Here is a 26,837-nt window from a genome sequence, read left to right as displayed (position 1 = left end):
AAAAGAACACTGAAACATTCTGGAAGCAAACGTAATCACTGAATCATAAAAGAGAATTAAGGCCATTCATACTTAGCCATTCTGGACAAAAGCATTTTTGAACGGGAACCAGTTTGTGAGCGCAATTTTCTCATATATTGTAATATTTGACCATAACAATCAATATATCTGCAGATAATTCGTTGGCAGGGTCGCATTTTTTCTATCTATTAACGTTTTTGCTGTACGTCAAAAGCGTTCCTCATTGGTTTTTTATGGCAGTCTTAACTGCTCGATGCGTGTGATAGAAACACTCTACAAGAAAGATTTTGCGACACATCGGAAGACTGGGTCATAACCTTCAATATTTCCATAACGATACCTCACAATATTTCAGTATTCAAAAAATTTTTGCCCGAGAATGTTGGACATGTACATAATTTTGATCATGAGGAAGAAAATAGCGGAAGAAAATATATGAGCTGTATTGTAATTAAGAGTCGCTCCCAAATTATGAACAACAGCTTACCTATACCCCCCCCCCAAGAAATTTTATTTTATTTATTTTTATTTATTAGTTACCTGCATCGCCCCGCAGGGCATTACAGCAGGGGGGTACAGACTTCATTTATAGGTATAAAGCAATTATTGCAGTGCATGGAAAAATGCTTCGTTAGATGTAATACATACAATGCTCGATGGCAAACTGTTCCAGTCCCGAACAGTTCTAACAAAAAAAGAATAACGCAAGACGTCACCCTTGCAAGAAAATTCTCTGACCTTCAAACAGTGGTCTAGTCGCTTTGATATATAATGAGGTGCCTGGATATATTGTTCGCGGTTTATGCCAGTTTTTGAATAATAAATCTCATGGAAAAATTTCAATCTGATGTACCTTCTACGGTCCTTCAACTCTTGCCAGTTAAGTTTTCGTTTGCTTTCCGTCATACTAACTTGCCAATTATAATTACCAAGAACAAATCTAACTGCCCTATTCTGAATTTTCTCTAATTTTCCTACACACTCAGATGTGTGTGGGTCCCAGCAAACACATCCATATTCAAGTATGGAGCGTACGTAACTGAAATACAGCTGTGTTTTTAAGTTACTTGGTAAATGGCTAAAATTCCGCCGTAGAAAACCCAAACGTGACGCTGCCTTATTCGCAATATAATTAATGTGCTTATTCCATCGTAAGTCCGATGTAAAAAAGACGCCTAGATATTTAAATGACTTGCTTATGTTGAGAGTAAGATCATTAATTCTATACCTATACGGATGATTAGCACGTTTTCTTGTGAAGGTGACGTGAACAGTTTTGTTTATATTTAAGGACATGTCCCAACGTACACACCAGTCTGCCACAGTATCTAAATCAGTTTGCAGGATTTGTGAATCAGAAGTGGAATTTACTACTCTGTAAACAACACAATCATCGGCAAACATCCTGAATGAAGACTGTATGCCAACTGAAATATCATTAATATACAGCAAAAACAAAAGTGGTCCCAATTCTGAGCCTTGGGGAACTCCCGACGTAACTGGTGCATACTGTGAAGAAATACCGTTCAGAACAACAGCCTGCCTTCGTAACGACAGATATTCTGCAATCCACGCAATTATTTTACAATCCAGGTTATACGCTTTTAATTTGGAGAGAAGAAGACTGTGCGCGACAACATCAAATGCCTTGCGGAAATCCAAGAAAACGCAGTCCACAATTTGTTGCTTATCGATTGCCGATGCCAAATCATGAACGAACTCCACCAGCTGCGTATTGCAGGAAAATCCACGCCTGAAACCATGTTGACTAGTGCATAAGAGATTGTGTTTGGTGAGATGGGCCATAACGCAACTATATATTACATGCTCCATAATTTTACAGGTTATGCTGGTTAAGGAAACGGGTCTGTAGTTCTGAACGGAGTTTCGCATACCACTCTTATGTATGGGCACGACACGCGCTACCTTCCAATCAGCAGGCAAGTCGGTTTCATTAAGAGACTTCTGGAACAGCCGGGTGAAATACAGACATAATGTATCCGCACAATTCCTTAAAATTGCGGCAGGAATGTCATCAGGGCCACAAGCCTTAGCCTGATTCAAATCCTTCAATAATTTACGCACACCGTCAACACAAAAAGTAACTTCCGGCATGCAATCTATTTCAAGAGGTAATGCAAAACAGACAGAACGTGAACTAGGTGGCAAAAACACAGATGAAAAATAACGGCTAAACATTTCAACTTTAGCCTCATCATCATGGATGATTAACTCATCATTTTTCAGAGCAGGTACTGAGCTGTCATCCTTACCATTACGCTTCACATATCTCCAAAATTCTTTGGTATCTTTGACAAGTTTTTCTCCTAAATTCGAAAAATACAAGTCTTTAGCGATGTGAGACTTCTGTCTGAATTCATTTTTTATTGTTTTCAGCAAGGCCAAACACTCTGGCGATTTAGACAACTTGTATCTTCGATACATTCGTCGCTGTCTGCGAACAAGGGCACGTAACTCGGTGTTAAACCAGGGTTTATCTCGAGCTCTCTTACTTGATATAACGCTTAATGGAACAAAAGCTTCACGTAATTCGAACAATTTCTGTTTGAATGTACTCCATAGCTGTTCGATATTTAAGTTATCCGCGAGTTCATCAAAAGTTGGAAAGAACGAATCGAAAGCAGCGCTAATCGCCTCGTAGTTGGCCCTGCTGTAGACATAAATCTTTCGCCTAGGTGGTTTTGCAACCTTCACGTAGTGAACTAATAAATCTGCTAGAATAATATTGTGGTCGCTCAAACCAGGCAACACTTGTACATTGCATACAACATCAGGCACGTTACACAGCAAGAGGTCGAGTACGTGACCAGTTCCGTCCGTTCGTGATGGCTCATGCACATACTGACAAAAGGTGTTGGAATCTAAAATGTCAAAAAAAGTTGAGTATAGATTCCCTCGAGCTATATCTCTTGGTTCGTTAGCTGACCAGTCAATGTCTGGAAGGTTAAAGTCCCCCCCTAAAACAAGGCATTCAGTGTTAATGGTTTCAAGAAAATGAGATAAGCCAACTAGCGGCTTTACAGAAGGACCAGGAGGCCTATAAAATGACCCAAGAACCATTGCTTTCCCGTTCGGCAGTCGTACTTTGCAAACAACCAATTCAGTTTCACTATCAGAGAATTCCATTTGAGCGCACGGGACACTTTTATGGACCAAAATAAACACTCCTCCGCCACGTGCACAACGGTCGCGACGAAAACACTCGTACGTGTCAGGAAATATTTCAGCGCTTGAGATGGTAGGATCGAGCCACGATTCTGTTCCCAAAACAAAGGTCGGTTGCACGGTACGAAGAAGAAAGTGAAAGTCATCAACTTTATTTTTTATACTGCGGCAATTGATTGACAAAATGCTGACCGGGCACATCGCAGAATGAACAGTGGTTTGTCATTGTTCCCGTACGGTGCCGGCTTCACTGTCCCATTGGAAACGCCTACTACCCAAATGAAGCGTATCATATTTCAGAACTGCTTTCACGCCTTTTTCGCCATTTTGCTTGGCATAATCCCATAATTTCTTTCTCCTATCACGGAGAGTACGGGAAAAGTCTTCAGATATAGCAAAAAAAAAAGAAAAAAAAAGCAAGTGCTCACCTATGGGGCCGAAACTTAAAGCTTGAAGAGTGTAGGAACAGTTTGTTTCTCGAATTCAGATTAACATTGAGAGTGGCCAGGTTTGGCCAAGGAAGGCCTGAAAAACTGGCTTTGTAAAAAGAGCACGATGCACCTTCCCCAACGTGCACAAAAGCGCGAACACAACGAGCTCTTTTACTTGCTACGAAATGCAGTCTCCAGAACGGTCGCGCATGGAAGTTGTACGTTCCGGCAATCATTTGACCTTTCTGGATGATCATGTCCACCGGAGGTCATAAGCAACCACCATAACGAATGGGACAGTGTGCTTAGTGGCATATAGTAAGTCGAGGCAACTAAATGAATAAGAATAATTGCCTCTCCCGCCGCACCACTGCTGTATCACGGGTATAATCACAATGGTAATATAAAAGATGTGGCCCTCGGGCAATTGAAATTTTGCCACCCGAGGGTGGAAAGAAATCAATAAGGGAATGCACTATAGCGACCCACAGCCGGGAGAGACTTCCGTGATCTCCTCTGGGAAGTAGCGGAAGGGGTTGGATAAATGGGTTATGGGAATTTGGAGGGGTATGGGGACAGCGAGTTTTTCGTTCAGATCCTTCGAATGTCTCGACTCCATTGCTGGCTTGCCTAACCAGGACAGGGAGGGCGTCGAGATTGCCCAATGGTGCGGCCCCGCTTACGGGATGCCCGACCACCCATCAAACGCAACGGGCTCCGACCACCGGAGACAGAACTTACGACGGGGTTAGCTACCTGGGGCCCCTCCACTACAGCTGGTTCCACAGTCCGTACCGACCGCAGACGAGGTCGTTGGTTATTCCGACTCACAGGGATTGTTTCGGACCGCCCAGCTACCGGCCGTCGAGTGCTTTTCACGGTTCTTCAGAAACCGGAAGTATGCGTGGTGTGATCCGACCAATAGATGCTTAGATCGTCAGCCTATCGACCCTCTGGCCCTCGGCGCTATGAACTAACACCTCCGGGGGGACCCACCTGTGCTTCCATCCAAACAACCATGCACTTATTTTCTCCCCTAGCTTGATCCACTCCTACTGAGGAGGGAGTGTTCAAGGCAGGGCTGACCGGAGCCACATACCAAGAACGTGGCTTAGGGTGAGATGACCCGGGCTTACTCCGCCGTTACTCCACAACATCGATGGCTTTCGCACAGGTCGTACTACAACTACCTTCCTCGGCGTCCCGCGATGGCCCTTACAGCCCCGCGGACGGCCTAAGACCGCTTCCCCAAGGCGTAGTTTAGAGCCCGGCTACGATGAACCCCGCGCGGACCTGGTTTCTAATAATAATAATAATTTTTTTTTAGGGGGGAAAGGAAATGGCGCAGTATCTGTCTCATATATCGTTGGACACCTGAACCGCGCCTAAGGGAAGGGTAAAGGAGGGAGTGAAAGAAGAAAGGAAGAGAAAGGTGCCGTAGAGGAGGGCTCCGGAATAATTACGACCACCTGGGGATCTTTAACGTGCACTGACATCGCACAGCACACGGGCGCCTTAGCGTTTTTCCTCCATAAAAACGCAGCCGCCGCGGTCGGGTTCGAACCCGGGAACTCCGGATCAATAGTCGCGCGCCCTAACCACTGAGCTACCGCGGTGGTTTCTCCGGAACCAGAAACCGGCGTGTCGGTAGCCAGACCCGCACGCCCCACCGTTCGGAGGGAGGTAGATGCATGTATTTGAAAACCTTTTTACTTTTGGACATGCCTTCCGTGCCGGATTCCGTGTGTCCAGCTTGGTAATATAACCAGGCCTGCCTCCGCTCAGGCATCGGACCTCACGAGCGCAACTGGCCCTCACAGCTGCGTGGGAGTCGCTGCCACTTCCATAGGGTTCTACATCCCCAGAGGATAGGCCCCGGCCAACCCATCCCCACCACTGGCGTTGCACCGGAACAAAGCCTAGTAGGCGAAGCTGCACCGGCCCGTATCCGCACAGTCGGATTCCCCCCCCCCCCCCCCCCCCCCCCTCCCCCTCCCGCGTTTAGTGGAAGTCCAAAAGCCCTACCGCCTCATGACATTGCTCTATTTATCTGCTGTCTTTTATCCATGTAGTCACACTGCTGCTTGCCTCCCGCCAGCAACTGACTCTCATTGCGCAATCTATTACTTCTGTTACTTCTATCTATATATACTATTACCTATTACTTCTTGAGAAGTTATTTTCTTGGGTGATCTGACATCTTTACGAGCTCTGCTGTAGAGTAATCAAAATCAGTCATCGCCCCTGAGTAGTCGTGTCAACTGCAATGCACGAGTGGCGGCGACGCACCCCTCGGGGTAGTGAGAGGCGGCGGCGTGGTCCCTTCGACCCGGAACTCAGGTTACACGCAGCTGCGATGAATCCGATTCCAGTATCGGTATGCGGGGTACCAACGGCTTCCTGCTCAATGCCTGGCTTAAACAGCACTTTATTCGCCGTTTTCGCGCTGCCGCTGGGCCGTTTTAAGACTGCCTCGTGTTTTGCCGCCGCCATATACCGGCGCGTTGTGGATGACTCGCGTCCAAGCAGGAAATGAGGGCATTGCCGCGCGGTGCATATGTTGCGTTTGTTTTGCTGCCAGCACCGAGCGCGCTGCGCACGTTTTTTTCGTGCAGTGTCTCGCTATTATACTGCCGCACTGTTCGCTCATCGCCGGGCGCAGCTGCATGATCCACACCGCTCGACCGCTTAAAAAAGTTCTTGGGATGTGGTGCCGTAAAAGAAAAAAAAAACATTTCTGTACTGTCAAATAAACGATTTCACCGGAATGCCTGGAAGCATGAGGGAACATTCCTGCAACGAACACCAGCTGAATAGGTAGCGACACAACACAGCAATATTGTTTTTTATACGCAGTCGCAACCCCAAAATTAATGCCGTCATTTTACGTCGAAACAAGCCTTAATCAAAATGGCCCAGTTGGGACTTTCACCCACAAGCGTGCCTGCGGTGTAGAGGAGGGGCGGTTGAGAGTGCAAAAATTACGGAGGGCACTTAAGACTATTTAAGGGCTTTGAATGCTAAGGCATTGTATTGTCATGAGTTCTAATGCGACGTTCATTAAAGATTCCTTTCTTCTGACGACACACGCATTAGAATACAGTCGTAAGACAACGCATACACTAGGTTCACGTTTATTCGCCAAAAGTCAACGCGGTTTTGTGGCCTATGGGTCACGCGCTCGCCTCGCAGTCTGAAGGTTGCTTGGTTTTATTCTCGGCCCATTCGGGGAAAAAAATTTATTATTATTTTTTTTTTGCTGTAGACATCACATTCAGGAGAGTGACCTAAAAGAAGAAACAGTATTTATTCTTATTTTATTTTATTTGTACATATTGCAGCCCTCCAGGTGCTATTGCAGGAGTGGTGATATATAATACATGAAAAGAGTAAATATGTTCATAAATGCAAGCATGCATACATAAAAAGTGCAAACAAAATACAATATAATATGAACAAAGCAAGGTGTCAGTGACATTCAATGACAGCCGAAAATTGCGGAAATGGAATTGAACGAATTTCACCAGGCCGGGAGTTCCAGCACTCGATGGTACGCGGGAAGAAGCTGAATTTGTACATGTCAGTACGTGCGTAAAGTGAAGAAATGTATAAACAGTGGTAGCGCCTAGTAGATAATGCAGCAGAAAAAGTAACGTGTTCGTTGCCATATATTTATAAGGCGCAGTGAGTTAATGATCGTGTAAATATATTTGAGGCACTGTGTTGAAAGCGTGTTGAAAGCGGAGTTAGAGACAGTGCGCTAAGATTAGACGAGGGCGAGAATTCTCTTTCACAGCGACAATATATAAAACGAATTGCCTTCTTCTGGACAGAATCAATTTTATCGCAGTATACTGGCTGATACGGATTCCAAACAACTGAGCCGTATTCGATAAGTGGTCGGACTAGCGTTTGTAAGCTAGAAGCTTTTTATGAGACGTGGTGCTGCACGTAAAGTGCGTCGCAGATACTCGAGTCCGTGAAGTGCTTTACTGCATGTTAGATTGATATGCTTCGACCAAGACATGTTGGCAGGAAAAAGAAGTCCGAGGTATTTATATTCGGTCACTTTGTTTAAGAACAAGCCATTAAACGGATATGTGAAACAAGGAGGAGACAAGGATTTGCTAAAAGACATGAATACCGTTTTATAGAAGTTAATTTTCACCTGCCACGTGTCGCACCACTCACAGAAGCTAGCATAAGAATTATTTAAAAAGGAGGGATCCTGAATGGAGGTGGTGGGGTGGTACAGCACGCAATCGTCTGCATGTAAGCGAATTTTAGTACATATGCTAGAAGGGAGGTCGTTAATGTACAGAAGGGAAAGAAGTGGCCCTAAAACGGACCCTTGCGGAACACCTGACGAGACATCCACTGTACAAGAGATAACCGAGTTGAAGGATACGTACTGCGAACGAAAAGTGTCAAATGCTTTTGATAGGTCAACGAATATAGCGTCAATCTGGTTACCGAGATCAAGAGAATGAGTGACATCGTGAGATAACTTGGTTAATGCGAAATTGTGCGGAAGCCGCGGCGAAAGCCGCGCTGTAAATCACTCAGAATATTGTTAGCTTGAAGGAACTCCATGATGTGTTTGAAAATGATGTGCTCGAGAAGCTTGCAAGAATGGGATGTGAGCGATATTGGTCTATAACTCGTTAATAATTGTGCATTGCCCGATTTATGCAATAATATTAATAATAATTGGTTTTGGGGAAATGAAATGGCGCAGTATCTGTATCATATATCGTTGGACACCTGAACCGCGCCGTAAGGTAAGGGATAAAGGAGGGAAAGAGAGAAGAAAGGCGTCGTAGTGGAGGGCTCCGGAATAATTTCGACCACCTGGGGATCTTAACGTGCACTGACATCGCACAGCACACGGGCGCCTTAGCGTTTTGCCTCCATAAAAAGCAGGAACAACTTTCGCGAGCTTCCACGAGGTCGGAACAGTGGCGCTGGACAATGACTTCTGAAATATGATAGTGAGGTATCTGCTCGTTACCCGCCGCGGTGGCTCAGTGGTTGGGGCGCTCGGCTACTGAGCTCGAACCCGACCGCGTCGGCTGCGTTTTTATGGAGGCAAAACGCTAAGGCGGCCGTGTGCTGCGCGATGTCAGCACACGTTAAAGATCCCCACGTGGTCGAAATTATTCCGGAGTCCTCCACTACAGCACCTCTTTCTTCCTTTATTCTTTCACTCCCTCCTTTATCCCTTCCTTTACAGCGCGGTTCAGGTGTCCGCCGATATATGAGACAGATACTGCGCCATTTCCTTTCCCCAAAAACCAATTATATATATATATATATATATATATATATATATATATATATATATATATATATATATATATATATATATATATATATATATATATATATATATATATATATATATATTCCGCATAGCGTGCAAGAAATAAGTTGTTGATGTCGTCAGGTCCAGGACATTTTTTTAGTATCTATATTCAAAATGAGGTTGAGAACTCCCTGCCTGCCTATACAATTATGGACGCGTTTGGGCGAGTTGGTTTTCCATGCTGAACGTAAAAGCGCAAAAAGACAAGGACACAGAATAAGACAGACAACACGAACGCTCGCGTTGTCTGTCTTTTTCTGTGCTCTTGTCTTTTTGCGCTTTTACGTTCAGCTGCCTACACAGATGCCACTGATTGATGTACGAGGAGTAGCAGCGAGAGAAGGAATTTCGCAGTTTTCATTTGTGAATACAGATTGGAAACTAAATGCGTTTGCTATAACGAATGCGTCATTGGTAGCGACATCATCAATAGTTAGGCTGTTGGAGGCTTCAGAACGAGGTAAAATTGATTTCCAAAATTTGCGAGGGTTACTTTCTATTAAGTTCTGCAGTGTGACTCGAAAATAGAAGTCTTTCGCAGCGTTAGTCTTCAGCCGAAGTTCCTCTTTCGCTTCATCAAAGTGGGCTGCCTTCAAAGGGTCGCCAGAACGCCTCGACCGTCGCAGCCTGTTCACACGTGTAGTCAATTGCACCAAATCCCTTGTAATCCAAGGTAGATGCGCGTTTGTCTTTTTTGTTCTTATCGGTACATGGCGCTGTATGCATTCCTGAACTATGTTTTCAAAGGAACTAACAAAACATTGACATCACTGCACACGCTAAGTTGTTCAACTCATTCATATGCGTCACTCGATCAGTGTGTCGGCAATGGACAAGTCGTCGGCGCGTGCAAAATCGCGAAACGTAGTACAGACGTACTGTGTTCTGCGAAGCGAAAAAGAAAGTGGCATGACAACTGCTTTATGATCAGATATACCAGGTAGCAACTTCACATTCCGCGCCATTTGTCAGTATGGCATAGAAGTGATCGGAATCTATATTAACCAAAAAAGGGGCTAACCTCGGGATAAAGGCTGAATGAAATGGTTCACTAATAAGAGGAAATAACGGCTGAATCTGCTGGGTCCGGCAGTAACAGATTACGCTGTAAAGCTGATGTGCAGAAAACAAAAGCAATTCTTGACTGTTTAGTGAATGACTAACAGTCTTCTTGTTGTAATCGATGGTTTGACGGCGTAACATCAGGTCAGGAATCATGGCTGATGAAGCTCACTGGTCACTGCCTGATTTTGCCTCATTGTGAACAAAGGAGCTGTAAGAAATTTTATCTTGGCAGATGCAGCCGGCAGATCCTGAGCATGATAAAGAAACTAACAAAAATGTCATAGGTTGCGTTCATTTAACCTCTGCGAAGTTCTGAAAAGAAAGCCGACCAGTACCCGTGTAAAAGGTATAACCTCATGCCAGTACTCGGTTATTGTGCTGAGACTTCAAGGCCTACAAAAACACTAGCCGTGAACCTGCGCACGGTGCCATTTGCGGTCGCCTTCGCGTGTCACTTGGCAGTCACGGTAATTCTCTACGTCTCATTTTCATATATAGATCGCTGCGAGCTCTCATACCACCCATGGCGCAGTAGTGCAGAGCTTAAGCGATGCGCCACTGCCCCGGCAGGTGGCTGTTTCGGACACAGCCACTGCGGTGTTACTTGTGAGAACCAGGCCGCTCTTTCCGAGCATCCTCTCGCGACCAATCACTAATTTAACTGCCACCTTCCATGGGGGCCAGTTTGCTCACAGTCCGGTGGGAAGGTCACAATGTCATGTGGTATAGGTGGCACGTGAGCCACCTGCTTTTAATTCACAACGCCGACGCCAGATTTTCTGAAGAACGGGAGCCTTATAATATATCCTGTTAAAAAAAATCAAAGACATACCAGTAAGGGTAAACATGCTTGGAAATAAGGTGACTAACAGCAGAAGTATTTATGGAAAAAATTAAAGGGCGACTACGCCCATGGTATTGTGGATGCTCAGCTCTAGGAATTATGTTTGTGCTTTTGCAGTTGCTGTAGCGTTTGTGCTGCACCTTCCTTCGCAAGTGCTTACTTGCTGTGACGTTCCCACCACCGCCCGCAGGCAGATTTGGGGGCTTCGGTTTCCCGAGCCTGCACTTCATGGTATCTGGGTCTCTCGCGATTTCGCACAACGTTCCGAGCCAGCGCTGAGTTTTGGCGTCTACAGTCCTGCTTTTGTGCCGCTTCCTGAGCCCGCACCTGGCGGTCTTGGCGCCTTGTACTCGGCATTACGCTCCTGTTGCTCACACTTTGGACATTCTGCCGGCGCTCTCTTCTGCTGCTCAGCTTGTAGACGTTCCGCTCCATTTCCTATAGGTATACCTTGGTGGTAGAAACTATTCGGGAGCCCTTCGATACGGCGCCTCTTTCTTCCTTCTTTCTATTCCTCCTTCATCCTTGCCATCACGACACGGTTTAGGTGTTCACCGGGTGCTGAGACATTTACTGCGCCATTTCCTTTCCTAAAAACTAATATTAAGGCCCCGTTCTCCAGAAAGTCCGATGTCAGCGTTGTGAACGAAAAATAACGGGCATGGCTCTGGCAGGTGGTCCCCAGTTAGCAACCTAGGAGGTACTAGATGGGCCACCTATGTCATGCGACCTTGCGGAGCCATCACAGCTTGCCCACTTGGTAGTGAGCAAACTCCCCACCGTGGCAGGTGGCAGTTAAATTAATGATTGGTCGCTCGGGAAGAGCAACCTAGGCGGCACAAGGCCCACCGCGCGGAGCACCTGTCAGCGCAGGGCAGTGGCGCATCGCCTAATTAACCGCTGCACCACTGCGCCAGGAGGGGTATGAGGACTCCCAGTGATCTATGAATGTAAAGTAGAAAAAGACCTTCTGCATGTAGGGGAATTAATCAAATGTGCTATCGCGTCATACCCTTAAGGCGGAGCTTAAGTGTCTCCTCCAATTTTTCGTTTTTTTTTACGCGTCACGTCACAAACACAAGATTCCATACACCATTGATCCGCTTCATCCATGGCACTTCGCCCTTCTTAATTTTTCCAGGTTAAAAACAAAAATCTCCTGGCGCGATCTGCAGCCGCAGCTGTTTCAGAGAGGCGCCAGGTCACCCGGCGCTTTCGTACCTTGGCGTTTCGATGAAGGCGAGGTGCAAAAGACGCCTGTGTGCTGTGCGATTCCAGCACACGCAAACAATGCTGGGTGGTTGACATTAATCGGGAGCCCTTCACCACATTCAGTGTTCCTTACAGTCCATGGGAAAATTTTGGAAGTTAAACCCCAGGTACCATACCATACCATACCATACCATACCATACCATACCATACCATACCATACCATACCATACCATACCATACCATACCATACCATGCCGCGGTGGCTGAGTGGTTATGGTGCTCGGCTGCTGGCCCGAAAGACGCGGGTTCGATCCGGGCTGCAGCGTTCGAATTTCGATGGAGACGAAATTCTAGAGGCCCGTGTGCTGTGCGATGTCAGTGCACGTTAAAGAACCCCAGGTGGTCGAAATTTCCGGAGCCCATCACTACGGCGTCCATGATAGCCTCAGTTGCTTTGGGACGTTAAACCCTCATAAACCATAAACCGTACCATACCATACCATACCATACCATACCATACCATACCATACCATACCATACCATACCATACCATACCATACCATACCATACCGTACCGTACCGTACCATGCGTCGGAATGTGAGCTTTCGCCGCAGATTACATCGAATTGGGATTGAAGCTGAGTTTGGTTGTCCCAACATGTCGTTTCAACCGCCCCGCATCCAGCCTTGTTGACGATTTGCTCGCGCTAGTTTGCGCTTCCACCGCAGCACCAACAAACTTTGAAGCAGGTGTCGTTGCCCATCAGGTTAAATCGACGACGAACGGAGGGCGGTCTATCCGCTGAAATCTGGGAGCATCATCGCCGCAGAGTAAATGCAACGTGTCTAGTGCGTACTTTCTCCCAAGAAGGATCGCTCAGAGGCACTTGTTAAGGTTTCACCGATGGTTATCTTTGCGTTCTTCTTTTTGGCATGCATTGTTGCGGCAGTCCTCGGGAAGATTTCGGCACCACAGTGAGAAAACAGCATGCTTCTCAGTTTCACCGCCGTCATTTCCAGAACGAGGGCGCGCGAGCCCAGAAGCGTCCTTGCGTGGATGACCAATTTATGGACCTCTTCCATTAAGCATTATTTATTACGCGACGGCTGATTGATATTTTCTTGCTACTGTACATGTCTGCATATGAACTGCTCATAACGACAGAGTCACGCACGTGACGAAACTGTCTAACTTTGCTCTTATGCTCTGAAATGCGTCCGGTGCCCAATTGCCGCGAGCACTGCCACTCGGAGCACTTCGATGTGCGAGTGGTCCTTGTTTCCTGCAACAGAAATAACAACCATACGGTGTTCATTTGGCCAGGATGTTATCTATACGGTAATTTAACAGACCAGATCTAAAAGTATGGAGGCAAAAAGAGGCGACAAAAAGAAAATACTCTTGCCCTAGCGAATATATTGCCGTGCTCAACAGCTTTAATGTTGACATAAAAAAGTGCTATGTGTTTCATAGCGCGAAGGCCATCCGAGTGTTTAGAACACTTACCGTGAAATGTGGACCAAGAGTCCACACTAAAGCAAGCGCCTGACGTTTTTAGACACCGCTTTTTTGCACCCATTGCCCGTTACCTTTAGATGCTTTAAAAATCGTAATATAAGATAGCAAGTCAATCATCCTATTTTAAGAGAAAAGCGATACACCAGGTTAACGTGAAAGAGAGTCCGAATAAACAATCATAAAGGAACATCTTGCTCGTTTTGTCGCAAGCCCGAGCTGCAGTGTCAGTGGTCCGCACCAAGTCTTCAGTGGCCGCAGCACTGTTTTGCGTATCCACGGTAGCGTTGTAAGATGGCGTTAGCCGAGAATTTGCTGCCATTGCATTTGCATCTGTGATTGCGCGCCTCATGAATGCGGTGGTCTCCCCGACGTACGCGGAGTCTTGACGTTCCGTTCTGACTCAAAGCATTAATTCAGCGGCCCTTGCTCTTTGAGGAACCGCTGTAGAGATATAACTAGAATATAATCGTACACGGTTATTCGGCCGTGATATCTGTGGTGCGTCAAGTGCTTATATGCGACCCTGCCCTTCACATCAGAAATGGTAACAATGCTGCGAAAATAATGCAAAACCAAAAAGAACACCGGGGGGTGTCCTTGTCGGCTGATACTGCGGCGATAGCTCAGGTTTCGCTGCTTGTCAGCTTTCCGTCGTTGACGCGCTGACTCAGCAGGTCAGTTTTCTCTTTTCACGTTATTTTTTTCCCTTTCAACGCACAGATCGCTGCGTCGTCCAAAAGCAGCCTGTGTTCGCTGTACGTCTCGCAATGTTTTCGTACGTCCACAAGACGGCGGCCCGAATAAAGCGACGCCCATTGTCGTGTGGGGACACCGGCGCTCAAAACGGCAGCCTGCACTATACCCAGCGGTCTCCCTCGCTAGTCATAACCTGTGCAGCGGCCAGTTTAGGCACTTTCCTCCGCTCTTAGACAATAGCGGCCGATGTGCCTGCAAGGTCGGGCCATCGGTTTGCGGAAGAGTCCTCTCTACTGTGGAGGGGGCGAGGGTGGGCCGGGTCGCACAGCTGTGCACGGCGGGCAGCAGCAGCGGTGGCGGCTGCGGCGGCGGCGCACATGTGTTTCCATGGGCCGAACCCCTGCAGAGCTGCGCTGCCGGCGCGGCTGCCGCGTGCAACACCGCGAACAGTCGCGGGAGAGGCTCTGAGCTGCTGCTGTGTTGCTGACCGGCCGTGTTTAACTCATCACACTGGAAAACAGCGGTGTTCGTTCGTTGTCTGTGATTATAGTGCACCGATTGCACCTGCATACTTTCCTACGTGTGCGTCTATCTCTGCCTCGTTGCTCACGACGGAGGAGTGGTTTCCTGCCGAAGAAGCTGAAATGAGCTGCACGAAGCAAAACAGCATGACCGGAGTGAGCCGAAACCAAGAAAGACAAACTGGACTGACAACCCGGTACCATCTACTGGAAAAGCATGTCCTTTCTGAGGCGTGCCACGCGGACTGGCGTTCAGCCGTGAGCTCACTAGGACGTATCTGAACCTCCTGAAAGATGCCTTTTACACACGCCGACTCAGTGCGACTCCCGTCAGCGACGTGGACACCAGCGCCGTTTGCGCAGGTGCGCCAGGTTGCCTGGTAGCCCCAGAAATTACCGTGCACCGCGTCGGCTTACGACGTATTCGGTGGCCAGGCATCCCAACCTACGCCGCGTGTGCTAGCGCTCCGTGTCGGCGAGAGTGGCCCGGTGCCCGAGCCGATGTGAGGCTGCGTCACGATGGCCGAAGCTGCGTCAGCTCCGCGGGAAACGGTATCCAGGCCGGTCGCTGAACCGGCCTGCCAGCAGGATCGCCGCCGGTGTCGCCGACACCGCCGTTGCCGCCGGCGCTGCAGCTCTTGGCCGACGGAGAGCGCGACGCTGGACGCCCGAGACTTCCATCCCACCGATATCGGTGAGGCGGCTCGCATTCAGCCAGCTCGAAAACTGGTTTTGAGGAAAGGCAATGGCGCTGTAACTGTCTCACATATCTCGCTGGAGACCCGAACCGTGCCGTAAGGGAAATGATAAAGGAGGGAGCTTAAGAACAGGAAGAGGCGACGTAGTGGAGCCAGCCAGCTCGAGGTGCATCCGATGTGCACAGAGCTGATGCGGCGATGCACTTGCTGATGCACTTGTGTCCGGCCCCGAGTGCAGCTACCAGATGCTGATTGGGCACTCATTTTTCTTCCTTGAGAGTGAGAGGGAAAATAAAAGGGCCGTGCACTCGTCAGTTGCTAAAAGTTCGTTAAGATTGGCTATTGAAGCCAAAAAACTATCCATCCTAAACTTGATCTGTTACGGGCATGCGTTTCTAATCCCAATACCTTTCGGGCATCCTCTCATATCGTTTGGGCAATGCTGGCTCAGTGACCCTCCACCAATCAATTTGGGACAAACTTTGTACACAAGACCTGTTTTGTGTTGCGACTCATCGCACGCAAATGCACACGTTCGCGACCGCATGACGCTTTGTTTTGTGGATCAGCGTGACACAGTGAGCTGCTGGCTGAGAGCTTCTTTTAAAGGTTAAGCATATACAGGGTCAACCATTCGCACTTTTTCGGTGCATATGTCTGTTGTTGGGTGCAACCTTCATAGAAGCGGCCGTATTGGTCACAGAACATGCCGTTGCTTCCGTGGATGCGCTTCCCCTTATGATTTAGATACTTCCTGCGCAGTGTTTTATTTGTGACATCTTCTGATGTATACTTTTATAAGTGGTTCCTGCTATGTTTACAGTTTGCGTGTTAGCGGCTGGTAACCAATTTTCTGCAAGACCTACTAAAAAAACCGTGCCTAGTTGCACAGTGCCAGCGGAGCAAGGATCGTAAGAAAGGCAGCAAATGGGGTTTCCTGCGAAGGTTCCGTTCTACAACGCCTCTATTCTGTCTGTCTTCTACTTGCGCTATCTCTGTATTCCCACGCTATAAAAGGAAGCTCCGGAAGTTTTTCGTGTTTGCAATATTGTAATGAAACTTATACTGCTGGTTTTTCTCTCTTTCATGATTGCTTCCCCCGAATTTGGCAAGCATGCGACGTTTCACTCCGTCGCAAATCGATTTTAAGGTTTGCCGTTCCTGTGCTCTCAGTTCAGATTATTTCCGCGGGCAGCACTGTATTTTCTACGTCACAAACATTATCCGAACTTTAACACCCCCCTCCCCCCTCTCTAATTTCGTTGTCAAAATTTTAAAGCTTGTATTAAGTCGTCGCTGGTATTCTATGAAAGACTCGTCGTTTCCAGTCGGTACTTCAGCCACTCAACGCGCGTCCGTGGCCACGGACTGAGTTTCGGTTTGCTCCTTTCGTTGTTTAAAATGGTTCCACTGGGCATTGCGGTGGAGAGCGGGGACTCTAAGGAATGTGAAGTCACTATCAATTCAAAATGTTCGAAAAACCCCCGGAGTTCTCCTTAAGTACGGAATATGAGCTCGTCTTACGGCCATTTACGTGAGAGTTCTTTTTCGAGCTAAGTCCGTGGCTTCGGAGCTTGTCGGTACTATGCTGCGAACCTTGGGCCGCGAAAAATGGGCTTTCGCGGGCACGGTCCCTATTGTTGTTTGTGGCCTTCGTGAGCAGAGATTGGTCAATGAAGAACGAAAGGCGTTAAATGAATATCTGTCTCTACCAAGCTCCACTGCACTACCTTCTGCTCGACTGCAAAATGAAAGCGATTGTAGTTTCGTGCTACGCTCTCGTTTCTAACACATATGCTCATATATCCTCACATATGTCCGCATTCCTCTTGTGAGCAGCGCGCGCCTCGCGTGCTGTGTACCTCGACCTCGGCTGAGATGCTCATCGTGGCCCAAGCTCAAAGGGGCCTTCCTTTGAGCTTGGGCCACGATGAGCATCTCACCCAAGGTACACAGCACATGTGGCGCGCGCATGCTCACAAAAGGAATACGAAGGATCTCGTCACTTTCTCAATGCTGATGTCGTAATACTGCATCCATCGAAAAGGAACAGCGTCTCGACCAGCCGCTACGTCACCGCTGGCGACAGTCACTGACGCCGTGTTGCTATGGGCAAAGGCGGCTGATGCTTTATCGAGCGCAAATCGAAGGAAAGGGGAGGTCAGAATTCAGTTCACGGAACTGGAACGAGGCGAAATGTTGTACGTAAAGTTTTTCTGCTTTTGTTTCGTACGCGGGAATTGTTTTCTTTTTTTCAAGACAGCGTCTATCGTGAACGGCGCCTCCGGGGCACTTCTCATGATCAACAGAGTTGGATGATTCACGGCCCCTTTGTAATTCTCGCCACAGAATCCCTGAAAAAAGTTTCCTTGGTGAGTCCGTAGAGGACATGTAGATAACTAAGCACTGCTGACACAAATTTCTGTAAGAGATTGAGCACCAACGCGTCCCATTGTATGTGTAACCATCTGAAAGGCCGCTCCAGAATTTTTTTTTCCTTGGCATTTCTTGTTCTGGTTCTTTTTCTATAAAATACTTCCTCGGATCAATCAGCGATGGCGTAGAGCCAGAGCACCGGCCTCGTATGCTAGAAGACCGGGGTTCGAATCCCGATCTTGCGCAATTCTCCACCGGATTAAAAAAAAGAAAGGCACCCGCGTGTCGACGGAATTGGTCCACGACTGGGGTGCGGCCTGATCATGGTGACCAGAGCCGACAATGTGCTCCCTCACCAAAAACAAGATTCGGCCACTCTGGCGTAGTACTTGGCCACCACCTTCCATGTGAATACACTTCGATCGCTCACGGCGGCAGCGTGTATATAGCGGCGAGGCTGTCTCACTCGGCACTTTTCGCTGCTTCTTTCAGGCCGCAGGAGTGAACGCAATGTGGTCCTGATGTCAGTTTGACGTTTTGATCACCTGCTCGACGCTGTGGTGACCCTTGGCGATCGACTGAGAGCGCAGCCCCACGCTCTTCGCGGCGCGTATTAACGCAGGCAATTGCATGGGACGTGCTGCGTCACGTGGCAGCTTGGTCACTTTACTCTTTGAAGAACGACCTCATAACAAATGGATAAGGTGAATATGTGATCAATAACATGGCATGTGACCACTGATTTGTTCCTTGACGACCGCAAGACGAGCCACGCGAACATTCGAACATTCGCACTTCTCAAGGGGAACATAAGCTCGCATACTTCGTTGACGGGCATGCGGAAAGAAAAAAAAATGACTGTCGATTTGTGAAGTTAGGCCAAATGCGAATTAGGTGCGCTAGCACTTCGGTTTTCACTTCGCTTGAGGCGTTCGGATTCATTGTCCACGGATGCAAGTTGTTCAAATAGCGCCATAACGGGTGAATGCCCAAATAAGAACCGAGATCATTTTCAGCTAATTAGCAGACTAGGAAATGCTTTCCTTGTCTTCCAAATAACTTAAGGTTTAAGTTCTGGCAGTCTTAACGCCATAGGTAGCATAAGAGAGTTCTCGCGCAGTTTCCGCCCTCACCGTTCGATGGCGTTCCACGTCACACTCGCGGTAATACTGGACGTACGTCCGCCGCTATGGACGAGGGTGGCGCTGGTGAACACTCTCAAGGTTCGGTTACACGCAAACAGTTAATACCTCAGAAAGCAGAAGATTGGACAGCCGTCGCCGTAGCTCAGCTGGTAGAGCACCTGACGCGAAATAGGTAGGTCATGGGTTCGGATCCCACCGGCGGCATGGTTGTTTTTCTTCTGCTTAATGATTGTCTTCAAACGACAGAATAATAACAGTCTTATTTTCTGACTTATCAACAGCACAAATGAAGAAAAGCTGAAAAACATCGCCTGTGCACCTTAGTTTCGGCGGCGGTTGACTTCCTTCATACGTATATGCAGGCTGTCGCAGCTAACTTTAGCCAGGGTTTTAAAATATGCCGCGGCACTCTAAGACGACGCTACCAAACGCATGTTGCTGGCAAATGTATGGAGCAAGTCACACTATTCTTTGTATTGTGCTTAATTTATAATTAGTCAAGAAGAATAAACCAGCTTAGCAAGCAACGAAGATAGGCGAAAGCTTGCAATAAGAAAGTTGTAGAACGGTCCGCAAAACGTCCGATTGAATAGTTTATAACTTTTCATCTATTACGTAATAACTTTTTTTTTCGATCACAGACCCTTGGGTGAATTGGTGCATTGCAATCACGTTCGTTTTTTCTATCACTGTGGATGCCCGCGAAATATAAAACGGTACCACGTGACATGCCCGCTTGCGCGCTAAGATTGCAGTGCTCTCAAACGTTCCGCGTATACGAACGAACAGATGAATTGGCTCGGTCGGCTGCCGCCCCAGGTGCTTTGCGACGAGGTTCGCCAAACGTCTCGTGCACAAGTGCTGCTGACCGGCCTCTCATTCGTTGGTAATCATAACTATCCTGCCCACGGGGGCCTGCATTTTGCGGCGTTGCTGTTTCAAAGTTGAAATACTTACTACGTTATTTATTTCAGCAAGGACCTCAGGCGCACATTTATCGAATATAAAGTAGCTATACGGTTTTGATTAATTTCTTTCCGGGAACCTTGCTTCTTTCTTCTCGGTGAAAACATCACTCACATGTAGGATATATATGACAGTGCATAAGGAGGGACCCAACACGGCGCTGCTTATTTCCCTCACATCAACTCCGTCTCATCAAATCGATGTAGCCGTATGGCTGCTCTTGGGTGGATGACGAAGAGCAATTACTCCTTTATTATAAATCTACTCCACCTCGGGGGGTTCCGCTAAACATTTCATGTTTAGGAGACTCATTTCATGTTTTTGTTAACAAACAAACAAACAAACAAACAAACAAACAAACAAACAAACAAACAAACAAACAAACAAACAAACAACATTGCTAGGCACTGTTATGAACATTTGGATGGAAATAGTCCCATTTTGCGGTGTGGAACAAGATATCGCAACTCATCGGAAGGTTAGACCATTCGAGTAAGAAGAAGGTAAAAAGTTACAAAAGGGGGCAAGATGACAGGAGTGGTAAGCTGCCTCTGGAATAACACACCGAGTCTCTGTCTTCGCTTCTGCAGGTGTTTTTCCGGTGAAAGTGCACTGCTCTACTGTAAACAAAGACGGTGAGCTTACTGTCTCTCATTCACATGGCATGAGGCAGTTTGGCATGCCCAGATTATGAAGTGTTTAAACCTGACAACCTCGGATTCTGGCGGGACAACCTATTTCACTATTGCTGCGGTCAGTGAACGTTCTTTTAGTGCTGGCCACAAGCGCTGCGCGAAGAGGCTGTAGCGCCGGGTTCACGGGAAGGTCAACACTGCAGAAGAGTGCGGGATGAAAGGCTGAGAGCTGGCACAAGGTCTTCCACCAGGATTGTCTGCTTGGATAAGGGTGGACCTTTTTGGCGGCGAACAAGTGGTGCAGCCTTTTGCGACATTATCCTGTTGCAACAGCAGCGTAACTGAATTAGCGATGATCCCTACGTGTCCGGCAGATATCGGAAAGAGCTGAAATAGGCATAGCTTTGGGCTTGTGCACGCCGTGTTGAAAAAACGAGAAATAGAGGATCTGGAACTTTATTTTGTAGGAACTCACATTTACGATTCTTCCTTCTGCTTCTTTAGCGTTGACCATGGCCGCCTTTCGTGCCGCAGTCGACAACAAGCATTGTTTCTTGTTTAGAGGTGGTGCTCATACAAATGGTACAGTGGTGAAAGAATGAATAGGGAAAAAATGTTTACCAAATATGGAAAGGGGGACTGGGGGCTGAGATACGCATTAGTGCTTGCGTTCCATTGGCCGTCAGGTTAGAAAAATATCGGGAAAAAGCCTATAAACAGAAACGAACATAAACAAGGGTGTTTCAAGCCTTGCGCACCTCGCAACGTACTGGTTCTTTCCGTTGTCCAAACACTGAGACGCACTTGAGAGCGCACCATACATGGCTGTGAAACTCGGGAGGTTCGGGCCTTGACCTCGTGCGTGGTAAACGCACGCAGCGAGTGGGTGCAAGTGCAGGCGAGCGATCAAGGTGTTACATATCCCCTCCCTCGGGTGCTGCACCACGTATCCTCGACGCGAACGGAGGCTGCGACGAAGGGCTATCTGATTTATGTCCCTCGCGGGAGCCAATGTTTACGTTCTGCGTAAACATCGACCGCCAGCGAGCCCGCAGCCGGCTCGCTCGCGACTCCCTTGCTCCGGTTCCTCTCGCTTTCCTTCACCCTCTCCCCCCTTTCCCCCACGATTTTGCCCTCTCAAAGCCGCAGGCCACACAATGTGCGCATGCCGCCTAGGCGTTGTAAGCATGCCCTCGTAGTCCAGGAACACGCCTGGCATGCTGGAGCAATAAGGTACCCGGGTCAGCACTGCCAACATCACGAGAGAAGACTGGCCCACACTCGTGTTCTCCACATCCGCTCTATAGGTCGTGGTCATTGATACGTTGTCGTCGTAGCGGAAAGAAATCTCGTTTGGCCACGTGCATGTGCACATTTCTGTGCACACGAGTCTGCGTGCGAGTGCATGAGTGTCAGTATTGCAAAAAGAGAAATCTGTTCTCCACTCCATAAGTTTATAGCAAAAGTTTTGACACCTGAGCTACGTTGCCGTGCCAGGTCGAGGGAAGAACCGGGGAAGATATGAGAGGGTGTGCAGAAAAGAGAAGGACCCGGGAGAGATTTCCCACTATGACCTCAACTTCAATACAAAGCTGCGAACTAGTTTCAAATTTTATTTCAAACATCCCTATGGTTGCCCAGGAAGGGACAAAAAGGCTAACAAAGTTGCCTGAAGAAGTGTCACCTGCTTTTCACTCCTACACACAAAGCTCTGGGCAATTTTTACACAGAATTCATAAACTAATTCAGTCATAAGAATAGTACACAGAAAGCAAAAGACATTCATAAGGATATAATCACATAACATAGATGAGAACAAACACAGAAAAGTGAAGAAAACTAACATGAAGAATCGATATTGCTAAAAGGCATTGTACATAGATACACAATATTTAAGACAATATGGCGACAAAAAAATATCGGCATGCTTAACTGAAGAGGGAGACAAAAAGTGCATGAGAAATATGGGGTAACTTTTTTTTTTCTAGGAAATAGTCTTTTTTAGGCCAAGGAAAAGAAGCCGGTATTCTTTTTGCTAAAAGACCGCATAGAAGCACTACTCCAAGAAACTTGTGTGAGGCCACCTCGTCTAGTTGTCCACCACGAAATTGTATATTGGCTTCACGACTGGTAGTCTTGTTTCGTGGACGAAAATTATGTGGCTCGGTGGTTACGGCGCTCGGCTGCTGGCCCGAAAGGCGCGGGTTCGATCCCGGCCGCGGCGGTCGAATTTCGATGGAGGCGGAATTCTAGAGGCCCGTGTACTGTGCGATGCCAGTGCACGCTAAAAGAACCCCAGGTAATCGAAATTTCCGGAGCCCTTCACTACGGCGTCCCTCATAGCCTGAGTCGCATTGGGACGTGAAACCCCATAAACAAACAAAATTATGTATTTCGTTTTCTTGGTATGCAATTCTAGTTGCTTTATGATAAGCCATAGTGATAATTTGTTTAGCCAGTTGTTTGTTTGCGTCTCAAGCATTTCTATGTCAGCTCCTGAGAACAATATGTTCGTGTCATCCGCGTGCAGTATTATATCAGGTGTAAGTGGAATGTCTTTGGTGTCATTAATGTACAATAAAATAATAATGAACCTAGAATTGACCCCTGTGGGGCACGATATTTTATTTTTCCAAAATCTGATCTTACCCGGACACAAGGACATTTTTATGCTGTGATAGCTTCACCCGCATGAGTGAAGAAAAATCAGAGTATCTACTCTTACTACCATAGTCAATATGACAACGCTTTGCGTTGTGATTTATGCTCTTTGCACTGTTCCTTGCGCTCCAAGGTGTGTCACTGAGCCCGTGCATATGCACATGTTACGATGAGCTTTGCTCTGGACTGTGGGGGTCGCTCGAAACATGACGCGCGCCCTTGGTGCTCGGCCGGCACACCATGCAGCGTTACCCTTCCTTCGCCGATCTGAGTGCATCGTTATCGCCATGGTTTGCCAGTCGCGTCCGCCACAGTCTTGGCGCTGGCGCCGCAGCGCTCGCGCCGGACGCATCAACAGGACCCGTGGCCCCTTCTGACTCACGGCCCGGGGCGCCTAAAATAGGCCGCCCTCCCTCCTCCCCCTCCCCCAGCACCTCTGGAGAAGAATTTCCCCCCGCGGCCGGTAGCGTCGACGTCGTTGCGGCGGCGGCGGTGGTGGTTTCGGCCCCTGCGTAGGCCCGGAGCCACCGGCGCGCGCATCTCCCAGGCCTGCCTGCGCTGTGGGAGAGCGGTGACAGAGGCGCAGCGCGCGCCGTGCGCACCACCCGATTCGCCACTCGATCACTGCGACACCTCGGATGCGTCCACGGGACTTGCATCGACTCGTAACGCTGACACACCCGCAGGTAGGCGACCAACGGCGATCGCATGCGCTGACCACGCCATGTACCCGATTCCCAGACCAGGCTTGTACCAGAGGCTAGAGAGCCGCAACGCCTGGCTCCGGACAATGTTTACTTCGATAGCGCCCACCGAAGGATAAATAATAATGCGCGGTGTCTCGGCGCGTGTGTTTCTGGCAGGCCCACGAGCTAATTGATTCTCAAGCCACAGTTCCACCTGATCCGTAGTTCGATAGGTCAATTGGACTAATGAAATGGCATCACATCGGACGAAGAAATGCGAGGCATGCGAAAAACAGCTTTCGTTTTCTTCTTCCTTCTTTAGGCTCTGCATGTTAATCATAATTCCGTGAAACCAGTGCGAGCGCTGAAGAAAATTATGGTTTTCTTTGTTTGAACTCTTCTTTCGGCTCCAGCACAGAAAACGCGACTTGCGCAGGCGTGGGAAATCGTAGAGTAAAAGCGGGAGCGAACGGGAAAGAAGTGCCTTTTGTGGAGTCAATGGCTTACAAGTTTTTGATTCTCAAGAATCGGCCACTGTTCTTCACTGCCTTTTCATGAGAGACTTGTCGACTTGTGGTTGCCGTGGTCTATCCTGCTCAGTGTTTTATAATGAACTCGATTTATATTTGAAGTGTTTTATACTTGAGAGTAGGATGTCCGACTGCATCCAATCTGTTTCCCGTCAACATGGCTCGTCATCCGACGTTAATCACTTTTTACGCAAGGATTGCTTTGGGAATGTAATAAATCACTCTCCTTGTGACGTCCCGCGCCGAACACTGGGGTGTCCAGATAGAAGCTTTTTTATGTGTTTATCTGCCATGGCGCTTGTTCTGTTCTGCTTTAGTAGTGTGCTTTTTTTTTCAAAGTTGGGTAGTTGACAACGTTACCGTTCAGGACAGTTGTCAAAATAGCTGGAGCAAGAGCTGTAGTATGTCTTGCAGGGAGCATGGCCTCAATTTAAATAGCCCGCAACAACACTTCTGTCAAAGCAAGACCTCGCGTTGCGACCTGTCAGGACGACAGTGCAAATAATCTTGACAGCCTCTCGTTTTATGACAGACAGGTGTTTATCTTCTTGCACAACAAGGGTTCGTGCCTCATCAACTGTATTTTGCAGAGCGTTCTTTTTCGTGACAAAAAAAAAGGTTGACTTTGTAGTGGTATGAGTGACTTGTATTATGACGCCTATTTCATAATTTCTGAGACATAGGTGGTGTTGTCCGTTATCCATTCGCAAAATTCAGAAGCTGTGAGTCTGAAGTTTGGCGGATCTTGGTCTTAAGAAGCACTGCTCCGTCAGCTTATCTGGCTCCCGCTAGTCCCAAATTGGTCGGTTGGGTTGCCTCAAATAAATATGGCACGTACCCACTATGCGGGAGTGGCCAAGACACATGTGGTGAATTGCTGTAAACAGGGGCGTTTTGAAGGGCAAAAGGAGCAGTAACAGGGTAAGGGCTGACAGATTGGACGACGCAAGACAGGGGTCCTGTTAACTGGGAGATCGAAGTGCAACTTTCTACTCTCCGCTTTGAATAAGCCTCGTCCTTCTTCACTTCTTGTCTTTTGGAAGGTCTGGAAACAACAACGTAACCGCGACAAAAAAAAAGTAGGTTCTCGGCCCTCATTTTCGCACTGCTGGCCCTCGAGAATGGACGGAACTGTGCGAAATACCCCAGGACGAACACCTTGTTGACTGTGGTGCAGTTCACTCACGGTCGCCTTCATCGAAGAGTAACCCCTGATACTTTCAAACAAGCAATGATACTTAAAGGGACCCTGAAATGATTTCGATGGGCATATTCTAATGCAACAGATCTGTAGAGGTGGTCTTTTTGGATATTCCAGTCAGATTTGAAAGCTTTGCGTGCTTATCTGGCTCCGGCTAGTCCCAAATTGGTCGGTTGGGTGGCCTGAAATAAATATGGCACGTACCCACTATGCGGGAGTGGCCAAGACACATGTGGTGAATTGCTGTAAACAGGGGCGTTTTGAAGGGCAAAAGGAGCAGTAACAGGGTAAGGGCTGACAGAATGGACGACGCAAAGACAGGGGTCCTGTTAACTGGGAGATCGAAGTGCAACTTTCTACTCTCCGCTTTGAATAAGCCTCGTCCTTCTTCACTTCTTGTCTTTTGGAAGGTCTGGAAACAACAACATAACCGCGACAAAAAAAAGTAGGTTCCCGGCCCTCATTTTCGCACTGCTGGCCCTCGAGAATGGACGGAGCTGTGCGAAATACCCCAGGATGAACACCTTGTTGACTGTGGTGCAGTTCACTCACGGTCGCCTTCATCGAAGAGTAACCCCTGATACTTTCAAACAAGCAATGATACTTAAAGGGACCCTGAAATGATTTCGATGGGCATATTCTAATGCAACAGATCTGTAGAGGTGGTCTTTTTGGATATTCCAGTCAGATTTGAAAGCTTTGCGTGCTTATCTGGCTCCGGCTAGTCCCAAATTGGTCGGTTGGGTGGCCTGAAATAAATATGGCACGTACCCACTATGCGGGAGTGGCCAAGACACATGTGGTGAATTGCTGTAAACAGGGGCGTTTTGAAGGGCAAAAGGAGCAGTAACAGGGTAAGGGCTGACAGAATGGACGACGCAAAGACAGGGGTCCTGTTAACTGGGAGATCGAAGTGCAACTTTCTACTCTCCGCTTTGAATAAGCCTCGTCCTTCTTCACTTCTTGTCTTTTGGAAGGTCTGGAAACAACAACATAACCGCGACAAAAAAAAGTAGGTTCCCGGCCCTCATTTTCGCACTGCTGGCCCTCGAGAATGGACGGAGCTGTGCGAAATACC

The 26,837-nt window shown here is 47.8% G+C and overlaps 1 protein-coding gene across 2 annotated transcripts in view; it reads left to right on the top strand.

Annotated features, from left to right (window-relative positions):
• The window catches only part of LOC144136276 (BTB/POZ domain-containing protein 6-B-like), a 115,787-nt gene that overhangs the window by 11,197 nt on the left and 77,753 nt on the right, over nucleotides 1–26,837 (top strand). Inside the window, exon 1 of one of the 2 annotated variants that reach the window (XM_077668488.1) lies at nucleotides 14,750–15,555. The exons of the other annotated variant lie outside the window; for it this stretch is intronic. Coding sequence (XP_077524614.1) covers nucleotides 15,381–15,555 — 175 coding nt within the window. The 5' untranslated portion in view covers nucleotides 14,750–15,380. Of the gene's footprint in view, nucleotides 1–14,749; nucleotides 15,556–26,837 lie in introns of those variants that run through there. 2 annotated transcript variants of the gene reach the window in all.

This window comes from Amblyomma americanum, chromosome 6, assembly GCF_052857255.1.
Source record: "Amblyomma americanum isolate KBUSLIRL-KWMA chromosome 6, ASM5285725v1, whole genome shotgun sequence".
Classification (NCBI taxonomy): Eukaryota; Metazoa; Arthropoda; class Arachnida; order Ixodida; family Ixodidae; genus Amblyomma; species Amblyomma americanum.
This window is presented reverse-complemented; position numbering and strand designations above follow the sequence as displayed.